Genomic DNA, 22411 nt, shown 5'->3' on the forward strand with positions numbered 1-22411 from the left:
CCACTACTACTACCACCACTACTACTACTACTACTACTACCACCACCACCAGGGTGGACAGTGCTGATGTGGCAGTGATTATTAGTGGCACATTGTGTCGTTAATATAATCTTGAACTGGAGTCTGTTATCGACTATTTCATTTTTTTTTTACTGTCTGCCATTTGTTCAATGAAAACGTTGACCTTTTTGAAGGTGGACTGGGCTGAAGTGGCGGTGAGGACGTTACAGAACCTACTATTAGGCCGGGAGGACGGCTTCACCGCCCACGACATAGACAAACTACTCTCTAACTACGCCTGCAAGGCCCTGGACTTCCCCTACGCACCCAGGGAGAAGTCTCGCTCCGGTCAGTACCAAGCGCTCGACACACAAACACACTAGTGATTCGCGGGTTGACCCGTAACCCGCAGACCCCCCTGGTGTTATATCTGTGGGCCGGGTGGGTTTAGGGGGTCATTAAAATATTGTGTGGATGAAGGGCTGTTGGGTTGAGTAAAGAGGAAGTGATGTATTACAATTTCAACAAATGTATAATTATTGTGCGATTCATATATTTGATCTGCCTAAACTTTAAGGCCTAATTGTACGGGGGGAGGGGGGGGGGGAATACACGCCAAGACATGCTTTTTGGGAAATTTGGGCAGAAAAAGTTTACGTCGATCCACCGAGGCGAGAAAGGACGATGTCTTGAGTTTATTTCGATAAGAGAAAAGAGAAGGGAGGGAGAGAACAATAGCCTGATGTTTGGGAAGGATGTTGTGTCATGATTGTGAGGCGCCATTCACACGACCTGTACTCCTCTGGCCTGGTTAATGCGTCCACCATAGTTTCTAGAACTTTCTGGAAATATGCGAGCCGGCAAGTTACGGTTCAGGTCGGCACGACAGTGGGGGGGAAAAAAAGTGTGTTATGTCACTAATGCACAGGCTTGTACTATGGATGTCTCTCCCTGTCTCCCCAGACTCAGTCATCGGTCTTCACAACCACTCATATTGTCAGTCAAATGTGCTATGGATATGTGATTGTCCAATCTCTCAAGTTGTGTCTCTGATGTTGTGGTGATGTGTGGTAAACGTTCTGGTACAAAATGGTTGCCGTGCGTCATCCAATTGGGTGGATGAGGTGAAATTCCCTCTTACTTTGTAAAGTGTTTGAGTACCTTGATTGGTTTTTATATCAAATCCAATCCGTTATTATAGAGTAAAATCAGGCTTCCTTTGTTACCTCACGACTACCTTGCTCTGTCTGGACACAGTGTTGGAAGGAACTAGTTACCAAGTACTCTTTTTTGTTGTTGTGGTAACTAGTTACCAAAACTCATTCATTGTTTTTCAATTTAATTAATGAGTTACTTAGTTACTTTTACAATATTATTGTCCTTTTTCTTTGTTGGCACAAATAATTTAAAAAAGAAAAGAAAATCCCTCCATCCTAGGCTACGTTCATCGCGCTCTTCCTGTTCCTGCATGAACGTTGTGGCGGGGTGTTGGCATGGTAACTAGATAGATAGTGTTAGGGTTGCATAAATTCGAATCTGGTATCAGGATAAATATAACAATGAGTCACCGATTTTATACTATGTATTTTTTATTAGCAAAGTAATAAATGGCAAATGCAACTTTCGTATATATACGGGCTCACTGTAATACCACGCAGGGCAGAACAGAGAACTGACAGGATGTATGTAAACCAGGGGTCCCCAATCTTTTTCCTGTGAGGGCCACATAACTTTTCCCTTCTCTGATGGGGGGCCGGTGTCAGTTTGTAACAGAAAAAGTGTGACGATCGTAGGGGAGCTTAAAAAATGTATTGTTTTCCAGAAAGCCACACATAACCAAATAACCCTTTCCAGGTTCTTTACAGAAAAAAAGTCAGGAAACAAATAATAACACTATTAATGAAATAAATAATAACTAAATAACCCTCTCTGAGTTCTTCACAGAAAAAACAGGAAATAAATAATAACTAAATAACTCTCTCTGGGTTCTTCATAGAAAAAAAAGCCATGGAACATTAACTTTCTGTCGTGCCATGCACAATCTTAACAGATAAAAGTTCAGCTCAGTTGTCAGAGCAGAATCTCTCTGACACATATGAGCAGTCTCTTAAAGTTCTTGTGTTCCTTCCTTATAATCCTTTTGTAGGTTCCAGTAGGCTTGTAGACACCGCTGTTTGCAGCTCTCTCTCATCAACTTCCCTGTGAAAACCACAAAAGAAGCAGGTTGAGAAACTGAACTAAGTGATACAGCACCTACACAGCACAATACATTTCACTACCAGTATGGTTGTAAAGATGGATTTTATCCCAGTAGATTTTATTATGATTATATTTGTTTATGCTCAGAATGACTCATTCAAGTCAGAAAAGTGAGCTTACATAGGTATGTTCATCAGTGTGAACTGTGGGCCTGCATCTGGCTGGTGAGAAGTTGAATATCAGGTTCCATTCTAGTTACAGCCAGTCTCAAGCACTGATGCAAATGTTCATCTGTCAATCTTGATCTCATCGGGGTTTTCAGCAGTTTCATGCGAGAAAAGGTTTTCTCGCAGATATACGTGCTGCCAAAAACTGTGGACATTTTCATTGCGTGTTTTTTGATGTTTGGATATGTGTCGTTTGGGAGGGCGGCATAGAAGTCAATGAGACTGTTGGGCTTGAATGCGTCTTTCAGAACATCACAGTTCTGTAACTCAGCCAACTCAAACTGATATGAAGGCTGGGCTTCATCAATGTCGGCAACAAAGGGGTTCTGAAAAAGATGGATTTCCAGTGCTTCCAGGCACTTTTCAGCTGGGAACGGGACCGCTGGGTTCTCTGTCGACAGGTTTTGGGTAGCAGGAAGATGGACGAAGTTGCGCTTTTTCACTTGTTCCAAAAGCAGCGCTAATTTCACCTCAAATGCTTTTATATGTGAATACATGTCGCAAATGAGTTTCCCCTCGCCTTGTAGCTGCAAGTTAAGGCTGTTAAGTATTTCTGTCACGTCTGTTAAAAATGCGAGGTGCCATTTCCATTCTGGGTCGATCAGCTCTGGGACCGTTTTGTCTTTTAAATGAAGAAATGCGTTAATTTCGGGTAGCAGCTCGTAAAAACGCCTCAAAACTCTGCCCCGGCTCAGCCATCGGACCTCTGTGTAGTACAGCACATCTCCGTGCGTAGACTCCAGTTCAGACAGGAATTCTTGGAACTGCCTGTGTTTAAGTCCCTTTGCTCTGATGAAGTTTATGCACGACACCACAACCTTCATTACAGAATCCCACTTCAACACTTTGCAGCACAGTGCTTGCTGGTGAATTAGGCAGTGGACTCGTAGCGGGCGGTGAGACCCCTTTTTCCAACTCCCGGTTCATGCGTCCTATTAGACCGCGAGTTTCGCCCACCATGCTAGGAGCCCCGTCAGTCGTGATGCTAGCTAGCTTTGACCAGTCCAGGTCCAACTTCTCCATGGTTTGGCACACTTTGTCAAAAATATCCTCTCCCGTTGTAGTCCCTTTGAGACTTTGGAGGGCTGCCAGCTCCTCGCATATCTCAAAGTTTGCGCTAACTCCACGAATAAAAATGAGCAGTTGCGCTGTGTCTTGCACGTCCGTGCTCTCATCCAGTGCTAATGAAAAAAGTCAAATTCTTTCGTCTTCTGCTGCAGCTGGGCATATACATTACTCCCGATTTCTTCAACGCGTCTGGTGATTGTACTCGCCGACAGACTTACGGCATTAAATGCATCTTTCTTCTCGGGACACACCTCCTCCGCGACAGCATCCATACATTTCTTAACAAACTCTCCGTCAGTGAAAGGCTTACCGCTTCTTGCTATCAGTTTAGCAACCCGAAAGCTGGCCCGAACGGATGCCTGGTTCAGCTGAGCTTGGCGTACAAATGTATTCTGCTGAGATAGTAGTCCACTTTTTAGCTTTGAGAGTTTGTCTGCTCGTATTTGGCCTTGCAAGCTATCGTACTTGTCTTTGTGACGGGATTCATAGTGTCGGCGAAGATTGTATTCTTTGAATATCGCCACCGTCTCTTGACAGATGAGACAAACAGCCTTTTCTTTGCATTGAACAAAAAAAAAAATGTTTGTCCACTGCAGGTTAAATACCCTGCATTCTGAATCAATTTTTCTCTTACCTAACCTTTTCGCCATTATTCCGTTCTCTCTTTGACAGGGCCGGGCCTAGGATTTTTTTTCTGGAGGCCAAATAGGAAAAAAATTCGATAGCGTCTCTGGTATTGAGGGCCGGGCCAAATGTGCTGACGGGCCGTATCCGGCCCGCGGGCCGTAGTTTGGTGACCACTGATGTAAACAGTGTTCTTATACTGTGATATATATTGTCCCAACCCGTCTGTTGGCCTATCACAGTAGAGACTGGGCGTGGTTTATTGATTGTTGTCGTACAAGCTGGTACCAGCCCCAGGGCGCTCCAGTTGATAGATGTAACTGTCTTACGAGCTGGTACCAACCCCCAGGGCGCTCCAGTTGATAGATGTAACTGTCTTACGAGCTGGTACCAGCCCCAGGGCGCTCCAGTTGATAGATGTAACTGTCTTACGAGCTGGTACCAGCCCCCGGGCGCTCCAGTTGATAGATGTAACTGTCTTACGAGCTGGTACCAGCCCCCGGGCGCTCCAGTTGATAGATGTAACTGTCTTACGAGCTGGTACCAGCCCCAGGGCGCTCCAGTTGATAGATGTAACTGTCTTACGAGCTGGTACCAGCCCCAGGGCGCTCCAGTTGATAGATGTAACTGTCTTACGAGCTGGTACCAACCCCCGGGCGCTCCAGTTGATAGATGTAACTGTCTTACGAGCTGGTACCAGCCCCAGGGCGCTCCAGTTGATAGATGTAACTGTCTTACGAGCTGGTACCAGCCCCAGGGCGCTCCAGTTGATAGATGTAACTGTCTTACGAGCTGGTACCAGCCCCAGGGCGCTCCAGTTGATAGATGTAACTGTCTTACGAGCTGGTACCAGCCCCAGGGCGCTCCAGTTGATAGATGTAACTGTCTTACGAGCTGGTACCAGCCCCAGGGCGCTCCAGTTGATAGATGTAACTGTCTTACGAGCTGGTACCAGCCCCAGGGCGCTCCAGTTGATAGATGTAACTGTCTTACGAGCTGGTACCAGCCCCAGGGCGCTCCAGTTGATAGATGTAACTGTCTTACGAGCTGGTACCAGCCCCAGGGCGCTCCAGTTGATAGATGTAACTGTCTTACGAGCTGGTACCAGCCCCAGGGCGCTCCAGTTGATAGATGTAACTGTCTTACGAGCTGGTACCAGCCCCAGGGCGCTCCAGTTGATAGATGTAACTGTCTTACGAGCTGGTACCAGCCCCAGGGCGCTCCAGTTGATAGATGTAACTGTCTTACGAGCTGGTACCAGCCCCAGGGCGCTCCAGTTGATAGATGTAACTGTCTTACGAGCTGGTACCAGCCCCAGGGCGCTCCAGTTGATAGATGTAACTGTCTTACGAGCTGGTACCAGCCCCAGGGCGCTCCAGTTGATAGATGTAACTGTCTTACGAGCTGGTACCAGCCCCAGGGCGCTCCAGTTGATAGATGTAACTGTCTTACGAGCTGGTACCAGCCCCGGGCGCTCCAGTTGATAGATGTAACTGTCTTACGAGCTGGTACCAGCCCCAGGGCGCTCAGTTGATAGATGTAACTGTCTTACGAGCTGGTACCAAGCCCCGGGCGCTCCAGTTGATAGATGTAACTGTCTTACGAGCTGGTACCAGCCCCGGGCGCTCCAGTTGATAGATGTAACTGTCTTACGAGCTGGTACCAGCCCCGGGCGCTCCAGTTGATAGATGTAACTGTCTTACGAGCTGGTACCAGCCCCAGGGCGCTCCAGTTGATAGATGTAACTGTCTTACGAGCTGGTACCAGCCCCAGGGCGCTCCAGTTGATAGATGTAACTGTCTTACGAGCTGGTACCAGCCCCAGGGCGCTCAGTTGATAGATGTAACTGTCTTACGAGCTGGTACCAGCCCCAGGGCGCTCCAGTTGATAGATGTAACTGTCTTACGAGCTGGTACCAGCCCCAGGGCGCTCCAGTTGATAGATGTAACTGTCTTACGAGCTGGTACCAGCCCCAGGGCGCTCCAGTTGATAGATGTAACTGTCTTACGAGCTGGTACCAGCCCCAGGGCGCTCCAGTTGATAGATGTAACTGTCTTACGAGCTGGTACCAGCCCCGGGCGCTCCAGTTGATAGATGTAACTGTCTTACGAGCTGGTACCAGCCCCAGGCGCTCCAGTTGATAGATGTAACTGTCTTACGAGCTGGTACCAGCCCCAGGGCGCTCCAGTTGATAGATGTAACTGTCTTACGAGCTGGTACCAGCCCCAGCTGGGGCGCTCCAGTTGATAGATGTAACTGTCTTACGAGCTGGTACCAGCCCCGGGCGCTCCAGTTGATAGATGTAACTGTCTTACGAGCTGGTACCAGCCCCAGGGCGCTCAGTTGATAGATGTAACTGTCTTACGAGCTGGTACCAGCCCCAGGGCGCTCCAGTTGATAGATGTAACTGTCTTACGAGCTGGTACCAGCCCCAGGGCGCTCCAGTTGATAGATGTAACTGTCTTACGAGCTGGTACCAGCCCCAGGGCGCTCCAGTTGATAGATGTAACTGTCTTACGAGCTGGTACCAGCCCCAGGGCGCTCCAGTTGATAGATGTAACTGTCTTACGAGCTGGTACCAGCCCCAGGGCGCTCCAGTTGATAGATGTAACTGTCTTACGAGCTGGTACCAGCCCCAGGGCGCTCCAGTTGATAGATGTAACTGTCTTACGAGCTGGTACCAGCCCCGGGCGCTCCAGTTGATAGATGTAACTGTCTTACGAGCTGGTACCAGCCCCAGGGCGCTCCAGTTGATAGATGTAACTGTCTTACGAGCTGGTACCAGCCCCAGTTGATAGATGGGCGCTCAGTTGATAGATGTAACTGTCTTACCAGCTGGTACCAGCCCCAGGGCGCTCCAGTTGATAGATGTAACTGTCTTACGAGCTGGTACCAGCCCCAGGGCGCTCCAGTTGATAGATGTAACTGTCTTACGAGCTGGTACCAGCCCCAGGGCGCTCCAGTTGATAGATGTAACTGTCTTACGAGCTGGTACCAGCCCCAGATGGCGCTCCAGTTGATAGATGTAACTGTCTTACGAGCTGGTACCAGCCCCGGGCGCTCCAGTTGATAGATGTAACTGTCTTACGAGCTGGTACCAGCCCCAGGGCGCTCCAGTTGATAGATGTAACTGTCTTACGAGCTGGTACCAGCCCCAGGGCGCTCCAGTTGATAGATGTAACTGTCTTACGAGCTGGTACCAGCCCCAGGGCGCTCCAGTTGATAGATGTAACTGTCTTACGAGCTGGTACCAGCCCCGGGCGCTCCAGTTGATAGATGTAACTGTCTTACGAGCTGGTACCAGCCCCAGGGCGCTCCAGTTGATAGATGTAACTGTCTTACGAGCTGGTACCCCCCCGGGCGCTCCAGTTGATAGATGTAACTGTCTTACGAGCTGGTACCAGCCCCAGGGCGCTCAGTTGATAGATGTAACTGTCTTACGAGCTGGTACCAGCCCCAGGGCGCTCCAGTTGATAGATGTAACTGTCTTACGAGCTGGTACCAGCCCCAGGGCGCTCAGTGTATAGATGTAACTGTCTTACGAGCTGGTACCAGCCCCAGGGCGCTCCAGTTGATAGATGTAACTGTCTTACGAGCTGGTACCAGCCCCAGGGCGCTCCAGTTGATAGATGTAACTGTCTTACGAGCTGGTACCAGCCCCGGGCGCTCCAGTTGATAGATGTAACTGTCTTACGAGCTGGTACCAGCCCCAGGGCGCTCCAGTTGATAGATGTAACTGTCTTACGAGCTGGTACCAGCCCCAGGGGCGCTCCAGTTGATAGATGTAACTGTCTTACCAGCTGGTACCAGCCCCAGGGCGCTCCAGTTGATAGATGTAACTGTCTTACGAGCTGGTACCAGCCCCAGGGCGCTCCAGTTGATAGATGTAACTGTCTTACGAGCTGGTACCAGCCCCAGGGCGCTCCAGTTGATAGATGTAACTGTCTTACGAGCTGGTACCAGCCCCAGGGCGCTCCAGTTGATAGATGTAACTGTCTTACGAGCTGGTACCAGCCCCCGGGCGCTCCAGTTGATAGATGTAACTGTCTTACGAGCTGGTACCAGCCCCAGGGCGCTCCAGTTGATAGATGTAACTGTCTTACGAGCTGGTACCAGCCCCAGGGCGCTCCAGTTGATAGATGTAACTGTCTTACGAGCTGGTACCAGCCCCAGGGCGCTCCAGTTGATAGATGTAACTGTCTTACGAGCTGGTACCAACCCCCGGGCGCTCCAGTTGATAGATGTAACTGTCTTACGAGCTGGTACCAGCCCCAGGGCGCTCCAGTTGATAGATGTAACTGTCTTACGAGCTGGTACCAACCCCCGGGCGCTCCAGTTGATAGATGTAACTGTCTTACGAGCTGGTACCAGCCCCAGGGCGCTCCAGTTGATAGATGTAACTGTCTTACGAGCTGGTACCAGCCCCAGGGCGCTCCAGTTGATAGATGTAACTGTCTTACGAGCTGGTACCAGCCCCGGGCGCTCCAGTTGATAGATGTAACTGTCTTACGAGCTGGTACCAGCCCCAGGGCGCTCCAGTTGATAGATGTAACTGTCTTACGAGCTGGTACCAGCCCCCGGGCGCTCCAGTTGATAGATGTAACCGTCTTACGAGCTGGTACCAGCCCCAGGGCGCTCCAGTTGATAGATGTAACTGTCTTACGAGCTGGTACCAGCCCCAGGGCGCTCCAGTTGATAGATGTAACTGTCTTACGAGCTGGTACCAGCCCCGGGCGCTCCAGTTGATAGATGTAACTGTCTTACGAGCTGGTACCAGCCCCAGTTGATAGATGGCGCTACCAGCCCCAGGGCGCCAGTTGATAGATGTAACTGTCTTACGAGCTGGTACCAGCCCCGGGGCGCTCCAGTTGATAGATGTAACTGTCTTACGAGCTGGTACCAGCCCCAGGGCGCTCCAGTTGATAGATGTAACTGTCTTACGAGCTGGTACCAGCCCCGGGCGCTCCAGTTGATAGATGTAACTGTCTTACGAGCTGGTACCAGCCCAGGGCGCTCCAGTTGATCTTCAGTTGATAGATGTAACTGTCTTACGAGCTGGTACCAGCCCCAGGGCGCTCCAGTTGATAGATGTAACTGTCTTACGAGCTGGTACCAGCCCCAGGGCGCTCCAGTACCAGCCCCAGGGCGCTTGATAGATGTAACTGTCTTACGAGCTGGTACCAGCCCCCGGGCGCTCCAGTTGATAGATGTAACTGTCTTACGAGCTGGTACCAGCCCCAGGGCGCTCCAGTTGATAGATGTAACTGTCTTACGAGCTGGTACCAGCCCCAGGGCGCTCCAGTTGATAGATGTAACTGTCTTACGAGCTGGTACCAGCCCCAGGGCGCTCCAGTTGATAGATGTAACTGTCTTACGAGCTGGTACCAGCCCCAGGGCGCTCCAGTTGATAGATGTAACTGTCTTACGAGCTGGTACCAGCCCCAGGGCGCTCCAGTTGATAGATGTAACTGTCTTACGAGCTGGTACCAGCCCCAGGGCGCTCCAGTTGATAGATGTAACTGTCTTACGAGCTGGTACCAGCCCCAGGGCGCTCCAGTTGATAGATGTAACTGTCTTACGAGCTGGTACCAGCCCCGGGCGCTCCAGTTGATAGATGTAACTGTCTTACGAGCTGGTACCAGCCCCAGGGCGCTCCAGTTGATAGATGTAACTGTCTTACGAGCTGGTACCAGCCCCAGGGTGCTCCAGTTGATAGATGTAACTGTCTTCTGGTACCAGCCCCAGGGCGCTCCAGTTGATAGATGTAACTGTCTTACGAGCTGGTACCAGCCCCAGGGCGCTCCAGTTGATAGATGTAACTGTCTTACGAGCTGGTACCAGCCCCAGGGCGCTCCAGTTGATAGATGTAACTGTCTTACGAGCTGGTACCAGCCCCAGGGCGCTCCAGTTGATAGATGTAACTGTCTTACGAGCTGGTACCAGCCCCAGGGCGCTCCAGTTGATAGATGTAACTGTCTTACGAGCTGGTACCAGCCCCAGGGCGCTCCAGTTGATAGATGTAACTGTCTTACGAGCTGGTACCAGCCCCAGGGCGCTCCAGTTGATAGATGTAACTGTCTTACGAGCTGGTACCAGCCCCAGGGCGCTCCAGTTGATAGATGTAACTGTCTTACGAGCTGGTACCAGCCCCCGGGCGCTCCAGTTGATAGATGTAACTGTCTTACGAGCTGGTACCAGCCCCAGTTGATAGGCGCTGGTACCAGCCCCGGGCGCTCCAGTTGATAGATGTAACTGTCTTACGAGCTGGTACCAGCCCCAGGGCGCTCCAGTTGATAGATGTAACTGTCTTACGAGCTGGTACCACCAGCCCCAGTTGATAGATGTAACTGTCGCTGGTACCAGCCCCAGTTGATAGATGTAACTGTCTTACGAGCTGGTACCAGCCCCAGGGCGCTCCAGTTGATAGATGTAACTGTCTTACGAGCTGGTACCAGCCCCAGGGCGCTCCAGTTGATAGATGTAACTGTCTTACGAGCTGGTACCAGCCCCAGGGCGCTCCAGTTGATAGATGTAACTGTCTTACGAGCTGGTACCAGCCCCAGGGCGCTCCAGTTGATAGGCGAGCTACCAGCCCCAGGGCGCTCCAGTTGATAGATGTAACTGTCTTACGAGCTGGTACCAGCCCCGGGCGCTCCAGTTGATAGATGTAACTGTCTTACGAGCTGGTACCACCAGGGCCCCAGTTGATAGGGCGCTCCAGTTGATAGATGTAACTGTCTTACGAGCTGGTACCAGCCCCAGGGCGCTCCAGTTGATAGATGTAACTGTCTTACGAGCTGGTACCAGCCCCAGGGCGCTCCAGTTGATAGATGTAACTGTCTTACGAGCTGGTACCAGCCCCAGGGCGCTCCAGTTGATAGATGTAACTGTCTTACGAGCTGGTACCAGCCCCAGGGCGCTCCAGTTGATAGATGTAACTGTCTTACGAGCTGGTACCAGCCCCCGGGCGCTCCAGTTGATAGATGTAACTGTCTTACGAGCTGGTACCAGCCCCAGGGCGCTCCAGTTGATAGATGTAACTGTCTTACGAGCTGGTACCAGCCCCAGGGCGCAGTTGATAGATGTAACTGTCCAGTAACTGTCCAGTACCAGCCCCGGGCGCTCCAGTTGATAGATGTAACTGTCTTACGAGCTGGTACCAGCCCCGGGCGCTCCAGTTGATAGATGTAACTGTCTTCTTACGAGCTGGTACCAGCCCTCCAGTTGATAGGGCGCTCCAGTTGATAGATGTAACTGTCTTACGAGCTGGTACCAGCCCCGGGCGCTCCAGTTGATAGATGTAACTGTCTTACCAGCCCCGGGCGCTCCAGTTGATAGATGTAACTGTCTTACGAGCTGGTACCAACCCCGGGCGCTCCAGTTGATAGATGTAACTGTCTTACGTACCAGCCCCGGGCGCTCCAGTTGCTGGTACCAGCCCCAGGGCGCTCCAGTTGATAGATGTAACTGTCTTACGGAGCTGGTACCAGCCCCAGGGCGCTCCAGTTGATAGATGTAACTGTCTTACGAGCTGGTACCAGCCCCGGGCGCTCCAGTTGATAGATGTAACTGTCTTACGAGCTGGTACCAGCCCCAGGGCGCTCCAGTTGATAGATGTAACTGTCTTACGAGCTGGTACCAGCCCCAGGGCGCTCCAGTTGATAGATGTAACTGTCTTACGAGCTGGTACCAACCCCGGGCGCTCCAGTTGATAGATGTAACTGTCTTCTTAACGAGCTGGTACCAGCCCCGGGCGCTCCAGTTGATAGATGTAACTGTCTTACGAGCTGGTACCAGCCCCAGGGCGCTCCAGTTGATAGATGTAACTGTCTTACGAGCTGGTACCAGCCCCAGGGCGCTCCAGTTGATAGATGTAACTGTCTTACGAGCTGGTACCAGCCCCAGGGCGCTCCAGTTGATAGATGTAACTGTCTTACGAGCTGGTACCAGCCCCAGGGCGCTCCAGTTGATAGATGTAACTGTCTTACGAGCTGGTACCAGCCCCAGGGCGCTCCAGTTGATAGATGTAACTTGCTGTGAAGAATATCTATGCGCTCATGCTCGATACCGTTATCTCGCACCTGGCTCCTGTTATCTAACAAAAGACCACTTGTTCTCGCAACACCCCGCTCTGAATGTGCCCCCCTCCCAACTCATTGAACAGTTCCTGTCTTCATGCTACTCTGTATTTTTCCATCATGAGAAAGGCCCATGGCCCTGAAACTGTTAACAATGTTTCAAGTCAGCTATGTTGCATAACACACACATACATCCACACAAGCCAACAGCAGATAATATTCAATCATATATATGGTTAATGGCTATAATGTAAAATACAGGATCCAACAATAGTGAGATCATAGAATCTCTTCATCCTAGGCTACGTTCATCGCGCTCTTCCTGTTCCTGCATGAACGTTGTGGCGGGGAGTTGGCATGGTAACTAGATAGATAGTTAGTGAGATGGCAGCGACAATAGACTTTATTTATCGTGGAAGTAGCCGTATTACTTTGAATTGGTTGAAGAAAAGGACCGATGTTACCTTTGAGTCTTGACTGACGCTACTTGCAGGATTTTCATCGGGTTCGGGCGAAGTGGCCCGTTTATTGTCTGGTAATAAAGCAAATCGGGGTAGCTGAGTTCGTCTCCGTTGATAAGAATTGACATTTCTCCCGCTACGTTTTCACCATTTAATATAAAGTAAAGGGCCGTACAATTAAGACAATGTGAAAGTATAAGTTTTAGCCTAGAATCTCCACCCGGTTCGTATCTGTGTGTAAAACAGATTGGTAGCCAGTTGTACTTGTTATTGATCCTATTACGGTGCCCAGTTGGTTTTCTACAGCGGGTATCAGATGGATTCACCCCCTTGGATTTGTTGTTGTTTTAAATGTAGTTTTATTACAAAGTGTGATTGAAATAGATATATATATATATTTTTTTGTTGTTGTCATTGAGCTACACAATATACTTCGTAATATCAAAGGGAAAATAAAATTCTACAAATTTTTACAAATTTAATCAAATGTAATAACTAAAATATAGTCGTATTGAACCCCCTTTTGTATAGGCAAGGAGAAACAAAAATGTGACTTAACAAATCACATTAGTAAGTTAAATGGACTCACTGTGTGTGAAATAATATGGGTTTTTGAATGACTACCCCTTTCTCTGTCCCCCATACATACATCTGTAAGGTCCCTCAGTCAAGTGTTAAATTCTCTAGCAGAGATTCAACTACTGTACATTGACCTGGGAGTTTTTTTTTTTCAAAAGATGCCTCATGAAAAAGGGCAGTGATTGGTAGATGGGAATCCATAACAAATCATGCATTGAATATCTCTTTAAGCGCGGTCAAGTTCGTATTTATGGTGTGGATGATGTATTAAAACACCCAGACACATCAACTGAGCTGCTGGACAGGAAAGAAACTGCTCAGGGATCTCACCATGAGGAGGCCATTGGTGATTTTAAAACCTCTACAGAGTTCAATGGCTGTGATGGGAGAAAACTGAGGATGGATCAACAATGTTGTAGAGACTCAACAATAATGTCCTAAATGACAGAGTAAAAATATACAGAATATAAAACAAGGCAAAGCAATTAATGTTTGGCCTAAATGCAAAGCCTTATGTTGGGGAAAATCGAACACAACACATCACTGAGTAACTTGCTCCTTATTTTCAAGCATGGTGGTGGCTGCATCATGTTATGGGTATGCTCGACATCAGAAAATACTGGGGAGTTTTTCCAGGATAAAAAATAAATGGAATGGAGCTAAGCACACGCAAAATCCTAGAGGAAAACTTGGTTCAGTCTGCTTTCCACCAGTCGCTGGGAGAGGAATTCACCTTTCAGCAGGACAATAACCTAAAACACAAGGCCATATGTTCCTGAGTGGCCAAGTTAGTGTTGATTCAATCTATTTGAAAATCTATGGCAAGACTTGGAAGATTGCTGTCCAGCCATGATCCCCAACACCTTGACTGAGCTTGAACATTTTGTGGGAAAGAATAATGGTAAAATAATGCACAATCCAGGTGTGCAAAACTCTTAGAGATTTACCCAGAAAGACTCACAGCTGTAATCTTTACCCAGAAAGACTCACAGCTGTAATCTTTACCCAGAAAGACTCACAGCTGTAATCTTTACCCAGAAAGACTCACCGCTGTAATCTTTACCCAGAAAGACTCACCGCTGTAATCTTTACCCAGAAAGACTCACAGCTGTAATCTTTACCCAGAAAGACTCACAGCTGTAATCTTTACCCAGAAAGACTCACAGCTGTAATCTTTACCCAGAAAGACTCACAGCTGTAATCTTTACCCAGAAAGACTCACAGCTGTAATCTTTACCCAGAAAGACTCACAGCTGTAATCTTTACCCAGAAAGACTCACAGCTGTAATCGCTGCCATAGGTGTTTCAAACATGCATTGACTCAGAGCGTTGAATACTTATCTAGTGAAGGGATATGTGTCATTTTCAAATAAATGACAATTTAATCCCACTTTGTAACACAATAAAATTTGAAGGAATCAAAGTGGGTGCATACTTATGTATATGTACAGTTGAAGTTGTAAGTTTACATACACTTAGGTTGGAGTAATTAAAACCTGTTTTTCAACAACTCCACAAATTTCTTGTTAACAAACTATAGTTTTGGCAAGTCGGTTAGGACATCTACTTTGTGCATGACACAAGTAATTTTTCCAACAATTGTTTACAGACAAAGTGAATTAAGTGAAATAATATATCACAATTCCAGTGGGTCAGAAGTTTACATACACTGAGTTGACTGTGCCTTTTAACCAGCTTGGAAAATTCCAGAAAATTATGTCATGGGGTTAGTCAATTGAAGGTGTACCTGTGGATGTATTTCAAGGCCTACCTTCAAACTCAGTGCCTCTTTTCTGGACATCATGGGAAGATCAAAAGAAATCAGCCCTCCACAAGTCTGGTTCATCCTTGGGAGCAATTTCCAAACGCCTGAAGGTCCTGTATCGACATAACCTGAAAGGCCACTCAGCAAGGAAGAAGCCACTGCTCCTAAACCGCCATAAAAAAGCCAGACTACAGTTTGCAACTGCACATGGGGACAAAGATCATACTTTTTGGAGAAATGTCCTCTGGTCTGATGAAACAAAAATAGAATTGTTTGGCCAAAATGACCATCGTTATGTTTAGAGGAAAAAGGGGGAGGCTTGCAAGCCGAAGAACACCATCCCAACCGTGACGCACGGGGGTGGCAGCATCATGTTGTGGGGGTGCTTTGCTGCAGGAGGGACTGGTGCACTTAACAAAATAGATTGCATCATGAGAGGACAATTATGTGGATATATTGAAGCAACATCTCAAGACATCAGTCAGGAAGTTAAAGCTTGGTCGCAAATGGGTCTTCCAAATGGACAATGACCCCAAGCATACTTCCAATGTTGTGGCAAAATGGCTTAAAGACAACAAAGTCAAGATATTGGAGTGGCCATCACAAAGCCCTGACCTCAATCCTATAGAAAATTTGTGGGCAGAACTGAAAAAGCTTGTGCGAGCAAGGAGACTTACAAACCTGATTCCGTTACACCAGCTCTGTCAGGCGGAATGGGCCAAAATTCACCCAACTTATTGTGGGAAGCTTGTGGAAGGCTTTCGAAACATTTGACCCAAGTTAAACAATTTTAAAGGCAATGCTACCAAATACTAATTGAGTGTTTGTAAACTTCTGACCCACTGGGAATGTGATGAAAGAAATAAAAAGCTGAAATAAATCATTCTTTACTATTATTCTGACATTTCACATTCGTAACATAAAGTGGTGACCCTAACTGACCTAAAACAGGGAATTCTGACTAGGATTAAATGTCAGGAATTGTGGAAAAACTGAGTTTTAAATGTATTTGGCGAAGGTGTATGTAAACTTCCGACTTCAACTGTATATCATTTATTTAATGTATTGTAAAGGAAATATTGCTTCTGTCAGTTTTACTTGAGTTGGTGTAGAGATATAGACGAGTGGCATATATTGATTTTACCTTCATTTAACTAGGCAAGTCAGTTAATTAAGAACAAATTCTTATTTTCAATGACGGCCTAGGAACAGTGGGTTTAACTGCCTTGTTCAGGGGGGCAGAACGACAGATTTGTACCTTGTCAACTCGGGGATTTGAACTTGCAACCTTCCGGTTACTATGCAATCCATTCTAATGACCGACACGTGCTAGGCATCTTCAGAGGGTTTTCTGTTTTTGTTAACGCATGTAATTTAGTGTGTGTTTACATTCCATAGTAACGCTGTAATGTCACGAGTTACTTAAAGAAGTTACGTTCCCCCAACACTGAATTTACACATTTTGACTTTTTTTTAGATATGATGGGTACACGTCTACAACGTTAATTACTTCGACCTCTCTCTGTCCCCAGATTCTGTGATCAGTCTCCAGGATGACCAGTGTCCAGCCCAGGACAGCTGTCCATCCACCCCCTCTAGGATGGGAACACCTCCACCTACTGCAGGTCAGAGATCATTCTATTGTCTGTTATACTATATTCTAGTTTATTATACTCTATTATACTCTATTATATTATACTCTATTCTAGTTTATTATACTCTATTCTAGTCTCTTATACTATTCTAGTTTATTATACTCTATTATACTCTATTATATTATACTCTATTCTAGTCTCTTATACTATTCTAGGTTATTATACTCTATTCTAGTTTATTATACTTTATTATACTCTATTCTATTATACTCTGTTCTATTATACTCTATTCTAGTTTATTATACTTTATTATACTCTGTTCTATTATACTCTATTCTAGTTTATTATACTTTATTATACTCTATTCTAGTTTATTATACTTTATTATACTCTATTCTATTATACTCTGTTCTATTATACTCTATTCTAGTTTATTATACTTTATTATACTCTGTCCTATTATTCTAGTCTATTATAGTTTATTCTAGTATACTGTATTTTATTATACTCTATTCTATTATACTATATTCTAGTTTATTATACTCTATTCTATTATACTGTATTCTAGTCTATTATACGTTATTCTAGTATACTCTCTTTTAGTTTATTATACTCTATTCTATTATACTATATTCTAGTTTATTATACTCTATTCTATTATACACTATTTTATTATTCTATTATTTTCTATTCTAGTCTATTCTAGTTTATTCTAGTATACTGTATTCTAGTATACTGTAGTTTATTATACTCTATTCTAGTCTATTATAGTTTATTCTAGTATACTGTATTTTATTATACTCTATTCTTGTCTGTGTGTAATCATTCAAATGTTTGATCTTCTTTTGTTGCACGTGGTTACTGTGGCAAGATGTACTACAGTACCCATAATGCTATGTACTACAGTACCCATAATGCTATGTACTACAGTACCCATAATGCTATGTACAGCACATCCGATTTTACAGAATACATTGTGAAGATAACGATGTTGTTTCCGTCTCCTAACTCCAGGTAGTACCCCCATGCACACCTCGTCCTCCGGCAGTTCTCTGGACAGAGGGTCGACCGGCAGGAGAATCCAGCGCTCCCCCGATCAGTTCCAGCCCCCAGACAGAGCCCCGGTTCGTAAGGACTGGGTCCCAGACAACCAGCAGCATGTCTGCATGGTCTGCCAGCGAGAACGCTTCACCATGGTGAGAATAAGGCCTAGAGTCTGGTCCCCTGTAGCTCAGTTGGTAGAGCATGGCGCTTGTATCTACAATGTAGTGGGTTCGATTCCCGGGACCACCCATAGTATGTATTAGAGGTCGACCTCTAGCATGCATGACTGTAGTTCGCTTTGGATAAAACCATCTGGTATATATTTCTATATATAATATATATATTTATATAATATTTATTATATTATATTATAGAGTGGAATGGCTAAATCTCTCAAAGTAAAAATAAGCCACTTGATGAATGAATAACTGGCGGGACACTAAATGAGTGAGTGAGTGGTGGACACTAAATGAGTGAGTGAGCGGTGGACACTAAATGAGTGAGTGAGCGGTGGACACTAAATGAGTGAGTGAGCGGTGGACACTAAATGAGTGAGTGAGCGGTGGACACTAAATGAGTGAGTGAGCGGTGGACACTAAATGAGTGAGTGAGCGGTGGACACTAAATGAGTGAGTGAGCGGTGGACACTAAATGAGTGAGTGAGCGGTGGACACTAAATGAGTGAGTGAGCGGTGGACACTAAATGAGTGAGTGAGCGGTGGACACTAAATGAGTGAGTGAGTGGTGGACACTAAATGAGTGAGTGAGTGAGCGGTGGACACTAAATGAGTGAGTGAGTGGTGGACACTAATGAGTGAGTGGTGGACACTAAATGAGTGAGTGAGTGAGTGGTGGACACTAAATGAGTGAGTGAGTGAGTGGTGGACACTAAATGAGTGAGTGAGTGGTGGACACTAATGAGTGAGTGGTGGACACTAAATGAGTGAGTGAGTGAGTGGTGGACACTAAATGAGTGAGTGAGTGAGTGGTGGACACTAAATGAGTGAGTGAGCGGTGGACACTAAATGAGTGAGTGAGCGGTGGACACTAAATGAGTGAGTGAGTGGTGGACACTAAATGAGTGAGTGAGTGGTGGACACTAAATGAGTGAGTGAGTGGTGGACACTAATGAGTGAGTGAGCGGTGGACACTAACTGAGTGAGTGAGCGGTGGACACTAAATGAGTGAGTGAGTGAGTGGTGGACACTAAATGAGTGAGTGGTGGACACTAAATGAGTGAGTGAGTGGTGGACACTAAATGAGTCAGTGAGTGAGTGGTGGACACTAATGAGTGAGTGAGTGGTGGACACTAAATGAGTGAGTGAGTGGTGGACACTAAATGAGTGAGTGAGTGGTGGACACTAAATGAGTGAGTGAGTGGTGGACACTAAATGAGTGAGTGAGTGAGCGGTGGACACTAAATGAGTGAGTGAGTGGTGGACACTAAATGAGTGAGTGAGTGGTGGACACTAATGAGTGAGTGGTGGACACTAAATGAGTGAGTGAGTGAGTGGTGGACACTAAATGAGTGAGTGAGTGAGTGGTGGACACTAAATGAGTGAGTGAGTGGTGGACACTAATGAGTGAGTGGTGGACACTAAATGAGTGAGTGAGTGGTGGACACTAATGAGTGAGTGAGCGGTGGACACTAAATGAGTGAGTGAGCGGTGGACACTAAATGAGTGAGTGAGCGGTGGACACTAAATGAGTGAGTGAGTGGTGGACACTAATGAGTGAGTGGTGGACACTAAATGAGTGAGTGAGTGAGTGGTGGACACTAAATGAGTGAGTGAGTGGTGGACACTAATGAGTGAGTGGTGGACACTAAATGAGTGAGTGAGTGGTGGACACTAATGAGTGAGTGAGCGGTGGACACTAAATGAGTGAGTGAGCGGTGAACACTAAATGAGTGAGTGAGTGGTGGACACTAAATGAGTGAGTGAGTGGTGGACACTAAATGAGTGAGTGAGCGGTGAACACTAAATGAGTGAGTGAGTGGTGGACACTAAATGAGTGAGTGAGTGGTGGACACTAAATGAGTGAGTGAGTGGTGGACACTAATGAGTGAGTGAGCGGTGGACACTAAATGAGTGAGTGAGTGGTGGACACTAAATGAGTGAGTGAGTGGTGGACACTAATGAGTGAGTGAGTGGTGGACACTAACTGAGTGAGTGAGCGGTGGACACTAAATGAGTGAGTGAGTGAGTGGTGGACACTAAATGAGTGAGTGGTGGACACTAAATGAGTGAGTGAGTGGTGGACACTAAATGAGTCAGTGAGTGAGTGGTGGACACTAATGAGTGAGTGGTGGACACTAAATGAGTGAGTGAGTGGTGGACACTAAATGAGTGAGTGAGTGAGTGGTGGACACTAAATGAGTGAGTGAGTGAGTGGTGGACACTAAATGAGTGAGTGAGCGGTGGACACTAAATGAGTGAGTGAGCGGTGGACACTAAATGAGTGAGTGAGCGGTGGACACTAAATGAGTGAGTGAGCGGTGGACACTAAATGAGTGAGTGAGCGGTGGACACTAAATGAGTGAGTGAGCGGTGGACACTAAATGAGTGAGTGAGCGGTGGACACTAAATGAGTGAGTGAGCGGTGGACACTAAATGAGTGAGTGAGCGGTGGACACTAAATGAGTGAGTGAGCGGTGGACACTAAATGAGTGAGTGAGCGGTGGACACTAAATGAGTGAGTGAGCGGTGGACACTAAATGAGTGAGTGAGCGGTGGACACTAATGAGTGAGTGAGCGGTGGACACTAAATGAGTGAGTGAGCGGTGGACACTAAATGAGTGAGTGAGCGGTGGACACTAAATGAGTGAGTGAGTGGTGGACACTAAATGAGTGAGTGAGTGGTGGACACTAAATGAGTGAGTGAGTGAGTTGTGGACACTAAATGAGTGAGTGAGTGAGTTGTGGACACTAAATGAGTGAGTGAGTTGTGGACACTAATGAGTGAGTGAGCGGTGGACACTAATGAGTGAGTGAGCGGTGGACACTAAATGAGTGAGTGAGCGGTGGACACTAAATGAGTGAGTGAGCGGTGGACACTAAATGAGTGAGTGAACGGTGGACACTAATGAGTGAGTGAGTGAGTGAGTGGTGGACACTAAATGAGTGAGTGAGTGAGTGGTGGACACTAAATGAGTGAGTGAGCGGTGGACACTAAATGAGTGAGTGAGTGAGTTGTGGACACTAAATGAGTGAGTGAGTGAGTGAGTGAGTGGTGGACACTAATGAGTGAGTGAGTGGTGGACACTAATGAGTGAGTGAGTGAGTGGTGGACACTAAATGAGTGAGTGAGCGGTGGACACTAAATGAGTGAGTGAGCGGTGGACACTAAATGAGTGAGTGAGCGGTGGACACTAAATGAGTGAGTGAGTGAGTGGTGGACACTAAATGAGTGAGTGAGTGAGTGGTGGACACTAAATGAGTGAGTGAGTGAGCGGTGGACACTAAATGAGTGAGTGAGTGGTGGACACTAAATGAGTGAGTGAGTGGTGGACACTAAATGAGTGAGTGAGCGGTGGACACTAAATGAGTGAGTGAGCGGTGGACACTAAATGAGTGAGTGAGTGGTGGACACTAAATGAGTGAGTGAGTGAGTTGTGGACACTAAATGAGTGAGTGAGTGAGTTGTGGACACTAAATGAGTGAGTGAGCGGTGGACACTAATGAGTGAGTGAGCGGTGGACACTAATGAGTGAGTGAGCGGTGGACACTAAATGAGTGAGTGAACGGTGGACACTAAATGAGTGAGTGAACGGTGGACACTAAATGAGTGAGTGAGCGGTGGACACTAAATGAGTGAGTGAGTGAGTGGTGGACACTAAATGAGTGAGTGAGTGAGTGGTGGACACTAAATGAGTGAGTGAGTGAGTGGTGGACACTAATGAGTGAGTGAGTGAGTGAGTGGTGGACACTAAATGAGTGAGTGAGTGGTGGACACTAATGAGTGAGTGAGTGGTGGACACTAATGAGTGAGTGAGTGAGTGGTGGACACTAATGAGTGAGTGAGTGAGTGGTGGACACTAAATGAGTGAGTGAGTGGTGGACACTAAATGAGTGAGTGAGCGGTGGACACTAAATGAGTCAGTGAGTGAGTGGTGGACACTAAATGAGTCAGTGAGTGGTGGACACTAAATGAGTGAGTGAGCGGTGGACACTAAATGAGTGAGTGAGCGGTGGACACTAAATGAGTGAGTGAGCGGTGGACACTAAATGAGTGAGTGAGCGGTGGACACTAAATGAGTGAGTGAGCGGTGGACACTAAATGAGTGAGTGAGCGGTGGACACTAAATGAGTGAGTGAGCGGTGGACACTAAATGAGTGAGTGAGTGAGTGGTGGACACTAATGAGTGAGTGAGTGAGTGGTGGACACTAAATGAGTGAGTGAGTGAGTGAGTGGTGGACACTAATGAGTGAGTGAGTGGTGGACACTAAATGAGTGAGTGAGTGGTGGACACTAATGAGTGAGTGAGTGGTGGACACTAATGAGTGAGTGAGTGGTGGACACTAAATGAGTGAGTGAGTGGTGGACACTAAATGAATGAGCGAGTGGTGGACACTAAATGAGTGAGCGAGTGGTGGACACTAAATGAGTGAGTGAGTGAGTGGTGGACACTAAATGAGTGAGTGAGTGAGTGAGTGGTGGACACTAAATGAGTGAGTGAGTGGCAGACAGTGAATGGCTCCTACAAAGAGAAAATGGTGGCATTGGTTTCCCACACACAGGTTAAGGCTGCTCATTGGTTTCCCACACACAG

At 47.0% G+C, this 22411-nt stretch overlaps 2 protein-coding genes across 2 annotated transcripts in view; one reads left to right on the forward strand and one right to left on the reverse strand.

Moving 5' to 3' along the window:
- The window catches only part of LOC135574397 (uncharacterized protein DDB_G0271670-like), a 2639-nt gene extending 2497 nt beyond the window's left edge, over window positions 1–142 (reverse strand). The window contains exons 1-2 of the mRNA XM_065025986.1: window positions 135–142; window positions 1–63 (exon numbers count right to left, since the gene is read on the reverse strand). The exon at window positions 1–63 is cut by the window's left edge and continues 831 nt beyond it. Of these exons, the coding sequence (XP_064882058.1) occupies window positions 1–63; window positions 135–142 (71 nt within the window). The remainder of the gene's footprint in view (window positions 64–134) is intronic.
- zfyve26 (zinc finger, FYVE domain containing 26) overlaps window positions 1–22411 on the forward strand; it is a 153602-nt gene that overhangs the window by 83163 nt on the left and 48028 nt on the right. The window contains 3 exon segments of the mRNA XM_065025938.1: window positions 195–348; window positions 16534–16626; window positions 17611–17792. Coding sequence (XP_064882010.1) covers window positions 195–348; window positions 16534–16626; window positions 17611–17792 — 429 coding nt within the window.

The sequence above is a fragment of the Oncorhynchus nerka genome, linkage group LG12, assembly GCF_034236695.1.
Source record: "Oncorhynchus nerka isolate Pitt River linkage group LG12, Oner_Uvic_2.0, whole genome shotgun sequence".
Classification (NCBI taxonomy): domain Eukaryota; kingdom Metazoa; phylum Chordata; class Actinopteri; order Salmoniformes; family Salmonidae; genus Oncorhynchus; species Oncorhynchus nerka.